The sequence below is a fragment of the Mytilus trossulus genome, chromosome 7, assembly GCF_036588685.1.
Source record: "Mytilus trossulus isolate FHL-02 chromosome 7, PNRI_Mtr1.1.1.hap1, whole genome shotgun sequence".
NCBI lineage: Eukaryota > Metazoa > Mollusca > Bivalvia > Mytilida > Mytilidae > Mytilus > Mytilus trossulus.
Genome location: NC_086379.1, coordinates 15,600,014 through 15,615,579, shown reverse-complemented (window position 1 = coordinate 15,615,579; position 15,566 = coordinate 15,600,014). Strand labels below are relative to the sequence as shown.

Here is a 15,566-nt window from a genome sequence, read left to right as displayed (position 1 = left end):
ATATTTGTAAAGCAGATTAAAATTTGCTACGTAATATCATAAAGCCTCTTTGATATATTTTAAATCATAATTTCCTCCAATTTTCTGGTATTTAACTTCGTTAATAAAACAGATTAAAAAGCCATTAGCCAACATGGCAACATTTCGATAATTATACTTTAAAATTGAAAACATAAACAAATGACTTGTTACATTTTAAAAGGCAACTTTTTTTTTGTGATCTTACTTGAGTGGGTTTAGAATTAACGGTCGCTGTATTAATAAGATTTTTTTTTAAAGTGCAAGATTGCACTTAAATTTTGATCGCAAATACATTTGTTACAAAACCTAATGGTTTTGTTATTATTTATTCATGTATTTTGTATAACAAATTTATGGTATTTTAAAATTTTCTCGGCTTTTCTTTATACTCTTCTGGTCCCAAAACGTCTTAAATTTCAAAAACTGTATATGATCGGATGTCAGTAATGGTTCATTATTGCGTAATTCCTTTAGTTCAATCGTGAATTATAAATATCGAAGTAGAGAAACTGTTATACATCTTTATTACAGATAAATATTGTATTGTACTTTTATCCAATAAACTACGATTAAACAATTACTTTTGACCGAAAACTGCAGTCTTCCATTTTGAACATTTTTGAAACTGACAGCGAGCAGATCACATTGGGTAAAATAAACACGTAATTACATTTTTGATAGATTAAATTTTCTTGGTGTGTTGATCTCTATAATGGCATTTGACAAGGAATCCTTTTTGATTGCTTTGCTTTGGGGACTACTGAAATACAACTACATTTATTTGATAAATTTCTGTGCTGCGATTGTAATGGCATTTTTGGAATTAGAAATATGAGAAACGAGACTGCTTTTATATGTGATTAATAAATAATGAGCATGGTTTTTAGATGATATATAACTAAATGTCAAACATTATATTCTTGTTACCAAACAATGCAAGGTGAAGAATCAGGTAGGCTGTACATTTATTTTACCTTAATGCTCATAGAATGATCTTGTAAAATCGGTTAAATCTGAATTTTTTCCTACACAAATTAAAAGATGAGCTTGTAAAATAATTTAACTCTCGTTAGAATATTTGTAGAAATCGAAACATCACTTATTTATGTCATGAATGGTCCAGAATGGTACTACTTATTATCGTTGTGCGTGTAACTTTAATTAGTTATATATACCGGTATTTTAGAGATAAGTGATTTTTCTTGTACCTGATTTTTGAATATTTTTATAGGGATATTATAATGTTTACCTAAAGATAAAGATTTTAATTGTATCTGTAAAATTTTCATACGTTTTTGTGATTTAAACTTATTGGATAACAGACTGTAGTGTATTTGTAGATGAAGTACTTATTCAAATTGACGTTGTTGTTTTTTTCCTTATACGTTATGGAATGTCTTCGGCACTTATGTCCTTTATATTCTACTCTCCTACCTATACTTTGTTCTTGTCTGTGTACCAGAATCTATCACCAGTTTTCATAGTGTTTCTTGTTGATGTAGTGCTGTTTTCTGTGTTAATAAATAAAGGCTTTCAGTTGTCATTTTTCTTTTTCTTCAAGGTGTTGCCTTAGATATATCATTTTTATCTATGATATCCACTTCATATGTTCATACTGGTTTCACTTAAACTATTTAGCTTCTACCTTATGAAAAAACTACACAGACAAAGTTTCCTCCTCACGTAGAAGAATTCCTAATATGAATGCATATAAGGATTTAATAATCTGAATGATTTTTTTTTGAAAGTGAAAACAGTCTGTCATGACTAGCATCATTATATTATTGAAGGTTTACAAATTAGTGTAAAGGCTATAACTTACAAGGATATGTTTTATATTTGACATATGTGTGGTAGATATAAAAGTGTAATAAGTTTGAATTATTTAATCAAAAGCGAAATCGCCATGAAATCGTGGTAAAAAGTGACAATTGCCCCATTGTCGAAGGTTCGGTGTGAGAAACGTAACGAGGATTTGATGATTATGTGTTTGTGAAAAATGATTTTGAACTTACGTTAAATTAACACAGCCTCAGTGAACAAATACAATACCGTAGTATAGTTTAAGTATCGATATAACATTGCTTATCGTAAGAAATCTTTTAAGGTAATTGACCCCGCCTCCCCCCCCCCCCTAAAAAAAAGCCATACATCTAGGAGTGAATACTTGTTACGGTGGGAATCAAAGAAACAAGCATGCACATACCAAACAATATACACAAAGTAAAAGATGAAAGTTAGTTTGACAATTGAAACATACTATAACCTTGTTATGCTATTGGATATAGGTTGCTTCAGATGAGAGGAAGTGTCTGCTCAGTTTGTGGCACACAGGTTTAAAGGCATTTTAAATCCGTTATGAGACACTAATGAAGATATTGATGCATTTCAATAAACGAAACATACATCCTCTGTGATACAAATAATCTGTGATAGTGACTATTAATTCTGAGAGATCCACCACCTTTAGACTTAGAAAACAAGGTAAAGAATATTTTTCTCTTTTGTAAAATCTTGCTATAAAACAATGCTCTTGCGTATACATTGGAGCACCAGCTGTTAAATATATATATATATTTTTTGATATTTTAAGATTTTGTTGAATATAAACGGAAAATTCATCGGAAATCTTTAAGGAGATTTTATTCTTAACTTAGTTTATCTGACAATGGAAATTTTTTAACCAATTCATAGAGCGAATTTTATGGTTTATTGGGTTTAAAGTACTCAATAAATCATTAAAAACCTTCCAGGTACTTATAAGCATGCTAATCATTTGAACCAGATTATTTGAAATTATAATTCGAGCTACATGCATGAGAAAAAGTTTAACAAAATTAACAGAACTCTAAGGAAAATTCCGTAAGGGGAAGTCGATAAAAACTGACGATAACATTAAAAGTTATCAACCAAGGGAACGAGTGAAATAACAAATGGTGGACTAATTAGATATAGGAAGATGTGGTGTTGTTTTACAGCTAGATTAACCTTCCACTTGTTTGGCATTTGTTAACAGTTCAATTATGTTGTAAAAAATTAGGTGAGCAACCTTAGCAGACAACACAGATTAACGTCACGATAATGTTGATCCAGCATTGTGTTTCTTTGTTACGTGTTTGTTTGTTTTGTAGTGATTAAGACTATTACACAATGTCGACTGTTGGCCCAAATATTTGACATTATACCTGTTATATTGTTTTGTTCACACATTCATTTTCAAAAAAAGGAATTGTATGTCACTGTCACTGTCATACAAAATAGTTAAATCACAAAAATACTCTTAGTATGTCCCCTTTCAAATGGCACAATCAAAAGTGCAAACACATCAAACGAATATTTCACAACTGTCATATTCCTTACTTGGAACAGATTTTTTCTTATGTAAAAAATGGTGGATGTAACCTGGTTTTATGGCTGGCTTAACCTCTCATTTGTATGACAGACGCATCAAATTACATTATAATGACAACGATGTGAGTACAAAACAGACAAACAGGATAGGTAAAAATGTCAAAAATAGGAGTAAAGCGGTCAACGTTGTGTTATAATCTTAACAATTGTTAAAAAAAACAAACGCATTTATTACAAAGAAGAACCAAATAGCATATAGACAAAGTGAATTTAGTAAAAGTGAAAGACAGGAATATTTGTTTTTACAATAGCACAATAACATAATGACGGGATGGACAAAGCCACGTTACGTGTATCAAAGAAATACAAAATGCATAAAGACAAGTGAGAGGTTTAGCCAGCTGTAAAAACAAGTTTTAATCCACCATTTTCTACATAAGAAAATATCTGTACCAAGTCAGGAATATTGAAGTTGTTTACCATTCGTTTGATGTGATTGATCTTTTGATTTTGTAATTTGAATTATGGACTTTCAGTTTTGAATTTTCCTCGGAGTTCAGTATGTTTGTTCTTTTACTTTTAACAGACCAGCCTATATTATACTTGGAGGGGATGAGTCATGTGATAGAAAATGGGAGCAATATTAACACCTATAGGTACCTCTATTGGCTGGTCAAAAGAAAAAAGAAATGTATGATCTTTAAAACAGTTTTACTCAGATTCATATTTTTGATATAACGACGTCTTCCTGACCTACATTTTAAGAATGTGAAAGTTTAATTTAATGCATAGAACAGAATTGGCTTCTTGTTGCAGTGTTTATGATATTTAGATTTGATTGATTTTGCTCGTTGTTACAGGCCTATAGTAACTTCCAGTTGTTAACGCCGACACAACGTCATTCGGCATGTGGTCGATAGTTGTCTCTTCATACCACGTCGCCCTACTTTATATTTAGTTTGTTCAATGCGAATTGAGAAATTTCCTTGTAATATGTGATTTTATGATCTTAAGATTTTTTTTTCTTTTGAATACTAATCCCTTCTTTTAAATCCTGTCAACTAGACATTGTTAAGTAATTAAGTTTGTACACTCAGACATACTGTAGTGAATGCTTCGATTAAATCTTTATGAACACTACCAGTTTGACATTTAAAGTTTTCCTCATATGTAAATACCGAATCGTTAAATGCAGCACCATCCTCATAGTAATCTTTATACAATGTCACAATTCACGCTGTTGCTGTGAAAAGCTTCGCTCTATCAAGCATTTTACTAATTATATCATTTGATCGTTAGATCTCTTTAATTTCCAAAGTCTAGTCAACGCTTGCAGAAAGTTCTGTATCCATGTACTAATGAAAAGCAATTAAGACACATTAATGGCCTTTTAGGAACGGAAATGATAGAGAGTGCTCCCGCAGAAAACAGAAACAAATTCTAAATACTTTTTATCTTTTTCTATATTATCTATAGATACAGTGTGGTATTATTGACAATGACATGTCTAGTGTCTGTGCAATTAAGCCGTCACGTTACACAATGTACAGTTAAATATGGAAGTCATGTGACACCATTGAAAAGATGATGTCGGGGTAAAGAAATTGCATCGCCCTTTAATAACTTACACATTATTTCAATATATTTCTAACGGATATTTTCTCTTACTTTTTACACTTTGTTGGTGTTTACAGGAGATATTTGTAATAATAAAGGCAACAGCGGTATACCGCTGTTTGAAATTAATAAATCGATAAGGAAAAACAAAACCAGATTACAAACTAAAACTGAGGGAAACGTAACAAATATAAGAGGGCTACGACACAACACTAAAATGTAACACACACAAAAACGAATTATAATATAACAATTGCCATTTTCCTGACTTGGTACAGGGCATTTTAACAAAACAAAATGGTGGGTTGAACCTGGTTTTGTGGCATGCCAAACCTCATACTTAAATGACAATGCTAATTTTAAAATTAAAATTGCAACATTACATGACAGGACTACAATAAATAAATGGGAGAAACTATAGGACAGAGAAATAAACAAATAATAGCCAACAAAATAAATAAACTTCATATTAAAAAGATGTTGTGGAAATCCACTGCATTAGAAATGTATGCTCAGGTCAGTTGTTAATGTGTCAAAATGTTGTGCAATTTCGATGATTATAGAGATTGTATAGAAGTTTCAGGTGATTTGTTCTTAATAAACAAATATACAAAACAGCAATTCTTCCTAATGAAATAATTGTAATTTGTCAATTTGTTTGGGATTCATGATTTGAGTTACAGGTAGGAGACCATGGTCCAAGACCACACCAATGCAAATAAAGTAAGGTTGTGTCACAGTTTATCATTAAGCATGGAGTTATTCAGCCGATAAATATAAATTTAGTGCATAATACATCGATATTATAAATTTAAATATGTTTCATTTCAATTGTTAAAGTTCACGATAAGAATGTTTATATTTATTTACCATATAATGTATAGGTGTTAAGACTATCAGTGATAAGATAGCATCAAAACTACAATGGCAAATTGACGATATAAATATAATTGCAAATGAGACAATCATTTCAAATTTCCAAGTGACGAAACTGCCCCCCTAAACACATCAAAAATAGTTTTATTTTATTGTTATATAAAGGCAACAGTAGTATACCGCTGTTAAAACTCATAAATTCATGGACAAAAAACAAAATCGAGGTAACAAACTAAAACCGAGGGAAACGCATTAAATATTTAAGAGTATTAAATAATCGTTTTTTTCAGCATCCGTATATGCACTGTGTCATTTTTTCCCTGAAAAGAATGAATGTATCTTTAAACATAAGTGTTGGAAAGATATAACTATTCACTAAGTAAACTGATCGTCAAAAAACACCATCAAATAGACAGCTTAAGTTTACGACAAAAGAGATGATTTTAATTGGTTCATAAAGACATTAATTTCCATGCAAAAACATTTAGGTAGAGCCTACACATGAAGAACATATTTGCCAGTTACTATGTTCCAATGTGTGAGTTTCAGCATCAGAGTTTATTTCACAGCTAAAAATTGGGTTCATGTTGAAGTCGTGTTTTAAAAGATTATTTTTTTCTTCTTGTAATCTTTGGTTTCACTTTCAGTAGCTTCAACCCCATTATTCAGAATGTTTTACATGTATAATAACAACAGGAATTAAGTATGGCATATTGAGTGAAAAAGTCGTTTATATTTAAAAAAATATGTTTAACACAGAAATGTTAAAGTTGACGAATCGACAGGAAGATTTGTTTCATACTTGCAATTAAAATTCTAACGTGGTAATATTGTCAAAGGTAATTTTTTAAATTGTTTTTAAGAGATAGTGGTGTCGCTCATTTGTAGTAACCGAGACACATAGATTATTAATCCATCAAATTGAATTATCTTCCCGAGATTAGATTTTAAACACATAGAACAACGCGAGATCATCAAGTACCAGTAGTTGCACATCTTCCTCGTTTTGAAAGTTTGTTGTTTTTTTAGGTTTATAAATATAGGCAACAGTGGTATACCGCCGTTCAAAAGACATAAATCGATTGAGAGAAAACAAATCCTGGTTACAAACTGAAACTAAGGGAAACACTTCAAATAATCGAGGAAACAACGGAACAACAGAAACACTGATGTGCAACAAAAAACAACACCAGTATATATTCATAGAAACGGACAATTTGATACCCATTGCCTTAGAAATTGATACATGACATTTCTATCAAAAATGGTGTGTTGAACCTGGTTGAATGGCTAGCCAAAACCCTTTCGCTTATATGGCAATGTTAACAAATATCGCTAAAATGACAACGCTACACTCAGAACAGAGAAATGCATAAATATTATGATAGTACATATATAAGCTCTTCGTATTTTCTTTATGATTTTTTAAATATTGGCTTCGAACATCACTAAATAGAAATTTATTGTCGAAATACGTATCTGGCGAAAAAAAAGTTGGTACATTTTATGTTATTGGACATTTACAAACTATTTCACAGTCCACTGTTGGTAGCTATTGTCAGCTTTCATAAATGATAATGTATATACAATAAAGAACAGGCTAGAAGAATAGGTAGGCCTTTGCCGGGAGGCAGATGTATGGGAGTGTTTGCTCATGTCCGTAGTAATCAGTATCTAGTAAGATTCGTCTAAAAAGACTTGATGTATTTTGTCTTTTCATTAGAGAATTTACAAATCAAATGTATTATACAAAGAAGTAAGAATAAGTAAAGTTCTTGGTAAATGTAAACAAAACTTTTATTAGAATGATGTTTTATTTATCATTATAATAAAAATGAAAATTGTACGTATTCTCCACAAGGTGCATTGATCTGTTGAAGACAACGTAACAAGTAACTGTACTGGTGGAAATAAAAAAACTTTAAAAAGAGAAAAAATGGTTCGTCTACTAAATGCCTCAAACTATGCAGATTCGCTTGTCCGGTATATTTTTAGAAAATTGTAATCTATATATAACCATATCATGAATGGTATTTTAAGTAGGTTTTTTAATGTAACAGATATGCCGGACTGTCTAGGTTTTAAAGCCAATAATATTCCATTCAACCATTTTTTTTTTTAATATTTCTGACTATGTAGAAAGTCGGAATAAAGATATGTTCTTTCCTACATAGACCTACATGGATACTAAATAAAATCCATATGAATAGGACGAGGTAAGTACGATTCTACGCATACGGCTCTGTGTAACTCGACTGTGTAATATTATGTGCTGGTTTATGATGTTTTATGTAATGCGTCCGTTTTTATTCTGTAGTTAGTCACCATTTCGGTTTTATCATGTATATCTCTACACATGGAAAAATGTATTGCAACACTTTGATTTTGTTCAAATTGAAAAAATAGCCTCTTTTTTTGGATGAAATATAATAAAATATTTGTATAATATTATTGAAACATAGTTTATAATAACATTGGCATTTAAACGAACAAAACATGTTTTGAAAAAAAAATGATTTATGTCACCACAATTTTGATAACAAAATGAAGTGTTTTTTGTACAAAAAAATCCATTTTACAACTTTTACTGTAGTCGAAATTTACAATGTCAGAAATTTCAAAATTATTCTTCAGATGACTGTGCTCATTATGTTTGATCGTTATACGCCAAAGAATTGGTACTTTGTCCGCAGCCTCCATTCAAACGGATAACCGAATCTTAACGTCTTCTGATTCCTGCCATAAACCGACTAATTTGTTGCTAAGGTAGCAACAACCATTTCTGATGAAGGGCATTGTTTATTTCATGATGTGTTTGAACTGGTGTGTCCTTTCTCGCACTTCCCACCCAATAGTGTCCCATATATGCTCCATATGGTTCAAATCCGGGCTACTCTCGGGCCAAGGAAGATGAACCGAATTCCATTGGAACAATGGATCTACTTCCAAGGTGCTAGTTTCCATCTTTGGCGAGCTCTGCACTAAATTGGATACGGAAAAATATGTGTCTGTTCGTAAGCAAAGGTCTCCGAAATGGTCTTATTGCACGATAACCAGTAGCGATGAGTCGATCTTGAACAGTTCTTGTTAAAAGGCTGATGTATGCACACCACTCTCTTTCTATGATTTTATTGTATTCAGTGGGTTTCCTTCTGACCAACCTTCATTATGCTTGATTTTCCCTTGCAAAGGGTAAAGGGGGTCTTCTTTAGCTCGAAAGGTCTTCAACATCGTTTTTGCCTGATTTTTATTCTCAAAACGACTTATAGTGGAATGGTGATGACCAACAATACGTGCAGTTGTTACAGTGACATCCCTGTTTCTCTCATGCTAATAATCTGCCATCTTGCTGCAGTTAAGAGTTGTCGAGGACCCATTACAAGGTGTCAAACACATAACTTTAAAAACTTGATTATCTAAAGTGTTGAAACTACAGTTTACTACAATGCTTACCTCAAACCTGACTAAAAGATGATAATATATATATTTTCTATTTTTCAATCAGTTGAATTAGAGTGCAGAAATAATGTTTTTAACGATTTTTAATTAAATTTTATATTTTTAGAAATACAAATGGACAAGAACAAGCAGTAGAAGAGAGCTAAGTGTATCTGAGATCTATGTAATGACAGACTCAACACATATAACATGTAGATTAGACGGCTGTTCAGTCTTATTCATCTACTATGCATTGCTCAAAGTTTATGCTGGCTTGTGTAGCATTTAGTTTAGGAGCTGTATCATTAGCTAGCATTGCACTGGCCATTTCTACGGATTATTGGTTAATGTTAAGTGAAGAAGTTTTTACTGAAAGTATGCTTAGCAAATCCGAAATATTAGAGATGAAGGAAATGAACTATAGTATGCCGGAAACGATGGAGATCGCCTCAAAAATTGGTCTTTGGCGTTTTTGTATCATACATGATGTGGGTAGGTCATACGTACCAATTAATACATTTGCCTTTTCCGTGTCAGCCCGGGTATCTTCTCTCGTGATTAACATAAGGCATACTTGCTTATCAGCGTGTGTGTGTATTTAAGGCTAGCTACGTATACCTATCAAGTATATGATACGTTGCTATTAATAACAGGAAACAATATTATACGGTGTTCAATGCAAATCTAGTTAATAAAATTTGAATTTACATGCACGTTTGAGTCCAAAATAATAAGAATACCGTATGTCTCGACAGGGTATGATTTTCTAACTATACACCATTTGATGACAAATCCAGACTCGTTACAACTTATCAATTAGATATGAAATATGATACAATTGGTAAAAAAAACCGGATCAGCATAATTCTTTAAAAAATATCCAAAATACCGAACTACGAGATAAATGGAAAGTCCATAGCAAATATCAAAATCAAAACCTCAAACACATGAAAGGAATGGATTACAACTGTCATATCCCAGAATTTCATATATATGTAGGCAGTTTCATATGTATATAAATGGTGGAATAAACCTGGTTTTATGGCTAACGTCACCTTTCATTTGTATGACAGTCGCATTAAATTCCATTATATTGACAACGATGTGCGAACAAAACAAAAGGTCATATAAATAGGTAAAAATGTAACATATAGGGGTACAGCAGTCAATATTGTGTTATAATCTCTATCACAAAAAAAAACAAGCAAATATGTCAATCAAGACAAACAAAAAGTTATAAAGACAAAGCACATAAGAAAAACGATACACAAGAATGCAAAATTTCTGCCGTAGCACTGCAACACAATGACAGGATGTACAAGTACCGAGCCATGTCGTGACAATGATAATGTCAAAAATAGACTAAACAATAAACAAACAATTTATAAAAAAAAACAAAGAAAAGAATACCATAACACGTTAATTTGATGATAAAAAACGTCAGTACATAGAATTTATATTTCAAGATCATCGTGTATTATTTCAAATAAAACCTTCTCTTAGACAAAATAGAAAAGGTTTCTTGCCAAGATCTTAAGTTCAACAATGCTTTTCTTTCCTTTTTTTCGTAGGTTTATAATGGACTGTCGCTCCCTAACCATCACATCAGCTACATTTTGTAGAACCTATTGCATATCAAATATTTCATTGAAGAATACAACTTTATTTTAGGTTCATCTTTTACATTTATAACAATGATAGTACTTATGGTTTCAGGCAAAGCTTGTACACCTCTAGATTATACAAGTAGTTTAAAGAAAAAAGATAAAAACGATAAACAAGAAACAACCACAGCAATTGCAGGTAACATAAGTTATGTATTAAAAATATATATATATATAGAAATAACCTTCTATAGATAGGGTTCCATTAATGTGATAAAGACAATAAATATAGGTAATTGATCACGCATAAATACAAATTATATATAGTTGAAGGAACAAAAAGTGAAAATATATATACACTACTAAAAAGAAATCAGCAACACAACTTCCTACTGTATGCAAATCATACAAAATTTCAATTTATGTTTTAAGTATGTGTTTTCTGACTCTTCAATCGATTATGTAGTCAAACGTAGCACAGTTATATTAGTCAATTTCAGACAGCTATCACTGTTAGCCATGATCTACGAATAAAAACATGCATAAAACGCTCTATTTAACGAAGTGGCAAATCTGACTACATTTTTTACTATTAAATATGACCAGAAAAAAACAATCACTCGCAAAATAATTTAATAAAAAGCAGGACGGGCACGTTTTAACTTTCCAAATTTATATCATTAATATTTAATCAAATGTTACAAAAAAATGTAATCCAATTCATTTTGTTTGTATATTTATTAGAGGCACAACGAGCAGCAACTCCAGTCTTTCTAACTGGCTTCTTTCTTGTAATTTGCTCAACTTTATTCAACATTGTCGGAAATATACGAGGAAATGTACTAACATTGTTGGCAGCTGTCTTTTATATAAACGCAGGTAAATTACTAACAATAAACAACTATCATTTTTATTTATAAAAAAAATCATACATGAAAGAATGGGTGTGAAGCTAACTGTTATTTCAGAGCGGGTAGGGGAAACAGGTGTCATATCCCATCTTATGGAGCTACGTGTATGGTTAAATAGCACACTCCTAACTTTGTATCGTCTGCTTCAAATCAAAATCCTTGATCCGCATCTAATATCTATCTTTTTTTCTTTACTGTATCCTTTGCAACGCTACGGGTTTACTAATAGTAGCTGTATTTTACTTGCACTTGATTCGTTTGACATGTTTCGAAAACTATAGGGATCCGCTATTTCAAAGGGTAAAAAGATGTCGTCAAACACTATAAAAACATATCAGTTACGGAAAGACGTTCTGTTCCATTGATCAACAAAAAAGACAGAATGGGATAGAACAATCGTTAAATTGATTCAAAGATACTGCTCATTAAAGAAATTCTAAATACAAGCATATTGAAAATTGATACTTTAATTCGTAGTTTCATGATTACAGCAAAATCATCGAACACGGTTTCCACAATGATAATAATAAATTCATAGAAATAAATATTAATAATTTGATAAAATATCAGTGTTTGAATTTTAAACTTTGAAATACTTACCGTTAGTGTTGTATTCATATTGCTAATGATCTGCTTTATTCGAAAGCTTAGAAAGGTAAGTGTCCGTTTTACGGGGCGCCGAAAGGGACTCTTGTGGTTTTGTACAAAATTCAATTCTGTCATAACAAAATCATTTTTGTCTTACAAAACTATGTGCTACAGACTTGTTTTGTGAGAACTTCAATTTTGTGATGACAAAATTCATTTGTGTAGACAAAATTCATTTTTGTCATGACAAAATTCATTTTTGTAGACAAAATTCATATTTGTCATAACAAAAGTCAATTTTGTCTTAAAGGTATGCAAATATAAACATATTTGCATACACAATTGACTTTTGTTACCTGATATGGAAATTAAATCACAAAAGTCAATTGTGTACGGTAAGATTCAATTTTGTGAGACAAAATTGACTTTTGTGAAACAAAATTAACTTTTGTGAGACTAAATTGACTTTTGTGAGACAAAATTGACTTTTGTGAAACAAAATTGACTTTTGTGAGACAAAATTCAATTTTTTCATTTTTGTTGAGACAAAATTCAATTTTTTCATTTTTGTTGAGACAAAATTCAATTTTGTCATTTTTGTTGAGACAAAAGTCAATTTTGTCATTTTTGTTGAGACAAAATTCAATTTTGTCATTTTTGTTGAGACAAAAGTCAATTTTGTTAATTTTGTTGAGACAAAAGTCAATTTTGTTGAGACAAAAGTCAATTTTGTCAATTTTGTTGAGACAAAAGTCAATTTTGTCAATTTTGTTGAGACAAAAGTCAATTTTGTGACGACAAAATTCATTTTTGTGATGACAAAATTGACTTTCGTGAGACAAAATTGACTTTCGTGAGACAAAATTGACTTTCGTGAGACAAAATCAATTTTGTTGAGACAAAATTCAATTTTGTTAATTTTGTTGAGACAAAATTCAATTTTGTCAATTTTGTTGAGACAAAATTCAATTTTGTCAATTTTGTTGTGACAAAATTCAATTTGGTAATTTTGTTGAGACAAAATTCAATTTTGTCAATTTTGTTGAGACAAAATTCAATTTTGTCAATTTTGTTGAGACAAAAGTCAATTTTGTCAATTTTGTCTCACAAAAGTCAATTTTGTGTAACAAAAGTCAATTTTGTGTAACAAAAGTCAATTTTGTGTAACAAAAGTAATTTTTGTGTAACAAAAGTCAGTTTTGTGTAACAAAAGTCAGTTTTGTGTAACAAAAGTCAGTTTTGTGTAACAAAAGTCAGTTTTGTGTAACAAAAGTCAGTTTTGTGTAACAAAAGTCAGTTTTGTGTAACAAAAGTCAGTTTTGTGTAACAAAAGTCAGTTTTGTGTAACAAAAGTCAGTTTTGTGTAACAAAAGTCGATTTTGTATGCAAATTAGTTCACAGAAACCAAACTAAACTAATTTAAATACAAAATTGACTTTTGTCGCTCAATTTTCAAATTAGGTAACAAAAGTCAAGTCTGTGTAACAATAATGAATTTTGTCATGACAAAAGTGACTTTTGTCCGCTGATAGATAATTTTGTATGACAAAATTTCAAATTTGTAGTATGATACAAATTTTGTTAAACTGAACTCATTTTTGTTGAACAAAAGTCACTTTTGTCCGTACAAAATTGAATTTTGAGTACAAAACCACAAGAGTCCCATTCGGCGCCCCGTACGTTTTGGAAGATATAAAATATTATAGTCATGTCTTGTTTAATCAAAAAGCGTTCTTTGTGTATGAAAATCCATAAAATCCCTTCGGTCGTACACAATTTACAAACTTTTCATTTTATATCTTCCATTCAATTTTGACATATGCCATTAACATGAACACAATGACCATTGATTAATTCAGTTACATGTGTATTTTCCAGGTCTGTGTATCGCAGTCGGAATGGTATTATATATAACTTTTATAAACGATGAAACTAGTCACGCTAAGAAAAGCGAGGATTTAGCATTTAGCTACGAATACAGCTGGTCCACCTATCTTGTTGCTTTGTGCTTTTTTGCCTCTCAAACTGCTGCTGTAGTGTGCATTTCAATATTTATTAAACGCTTTCCCTCTAGTGAGGATAAACTAAGGATTATCCCTGGATTAGAAAGAAAGTTTTCAGTGCCTATGGATCAAACTAATCCGACTATTATTCTATAGCAAAAACAATAACAGTTTGTATTGTATGTAAATTTTTCTATTTTTGTTATATGCCTTCTTACAATGTATTCGTGTATTATAAATAAAGCGTATGTGCTTGTTCATTTTGGAATAACAGATATAACCGTTGAAGTGCAATTTTAAAAGTGTATGTATGGCTCGAAAGAATGATGAATGTAAAACCAGAAATGTAGTGTGAGCAAGGGAATAGTACGACTTATCATCACTGGGGGTTCCATGTTGAATTGTCATTTTTGCAAAAGTCAGTGCTTTTGTTCCAGTCATTCTTTTACATTTCGTAAGAAAATACATTTTCGTTTCATACAATACAAGTATTCTAAAAATAAGGCTGCAACTCCCGCAGGAAAGTGGACGTAGGAAGACTTTGACTGTTTTGCGAGGTGTTTTTTTTTTTGCAGTTATATTATATCCATTTATCGATACAAAAAGCGACAAGTCATGTTTTTAATGACAACTATTTAAGTATTAGGTGGCAGGCACACTGAATTTGGTATCAAACGTTGTGTTTAATTATCGAAAGAACACACCCTGTTGCTTTTTGTATTGATTAAAACATTGTTATAAGTTATAGTTTTCAATATCTGAATTAGAACATGTAATATTACGTAATTCATCCATCACTGAATGAGGATCATGACTATTGAACGAATGATAATTTCTACCTGCCAGGTCTTTTCTATGCTTATTTGAACTGCATGTTGACTTTGAGCAAAAATAGTCTGTTTTAATGAACAATTGTGAGGAAGAAACCAGATTACTACCAAACTAGTTTCAGAACCTAATGATTTACTCTATATAAACGTTGGAATGGTGCTTTCTATAGGGGGTTGCAAACAATTTTCTGTATGCATATCATACATCTTTGAAAGATCGTTCAACATCCAAAGAATATTTTCCAGTTTTAAATTATATCAGAAAGAAAATAGATTTACAGTGAAACCTGTTTACACCGAACCTCTTTGGGACTTTAGATTTTGTTC

The 15,566-nt window shown here is 31.1% G+C and overlaps 1 protein-coding gene across 1 annotated transcript; it reads left to right on the top strand.

Moving 5' to 3' along the window:
- Positions 1-868: 868 nt before the first annotated feature.
- On the top strand, positions 869-14,565 carry LOC134726193 (voltage-dependent calcium channel gamma-5 subunit-like). Its single transcript, XM_063590593.1, has 5 exons — positions 869-973; positions 9,431-9,795; positions 11,020-11,106; positions 11,652-11,786; positions 14,285-14,565. Exons 2-5 carry the CDS (start codon positions 9,552-9,554, stop codon positions 14,563-14,565), a joined length of 747 nt encoding a protein of 248 aa, XP_063446663.1. The 5' UTR covers positions 869-973; positions 9,431-9,551.
- The last annotated feature ends 1,001 nt before the right edge of the window (positions 14,566-15,566 follow it).

What these genes read in the sequence shown, in the direction of transcription:
- LOC134726193 (XM_063590593.1), top strand. Translation starts at nt 9,552, where the DNA reads ATGCATTGCTCAAAGTTTATGCTGGCTTGTGTAGCATTTAGTTTAGGA. An exon ending in TTGTATCATACATGATGTGG is followed by an intron (nt 9,796 to 11,019) that starts GTAGGTCATACG and finishes TTATGGTTTCAG; the next exon opens with GCAAAGCTTGTACACCTCTA. An exon ending in TGTCTTTTATATAAACGCAG is followed by an intron (nt 11,787 to 14,284) that starts GTAAATTACTAA and finishes TGTATTTTCCAG; the next exon opens with GTCTGTGTATCGCAGTCGGA.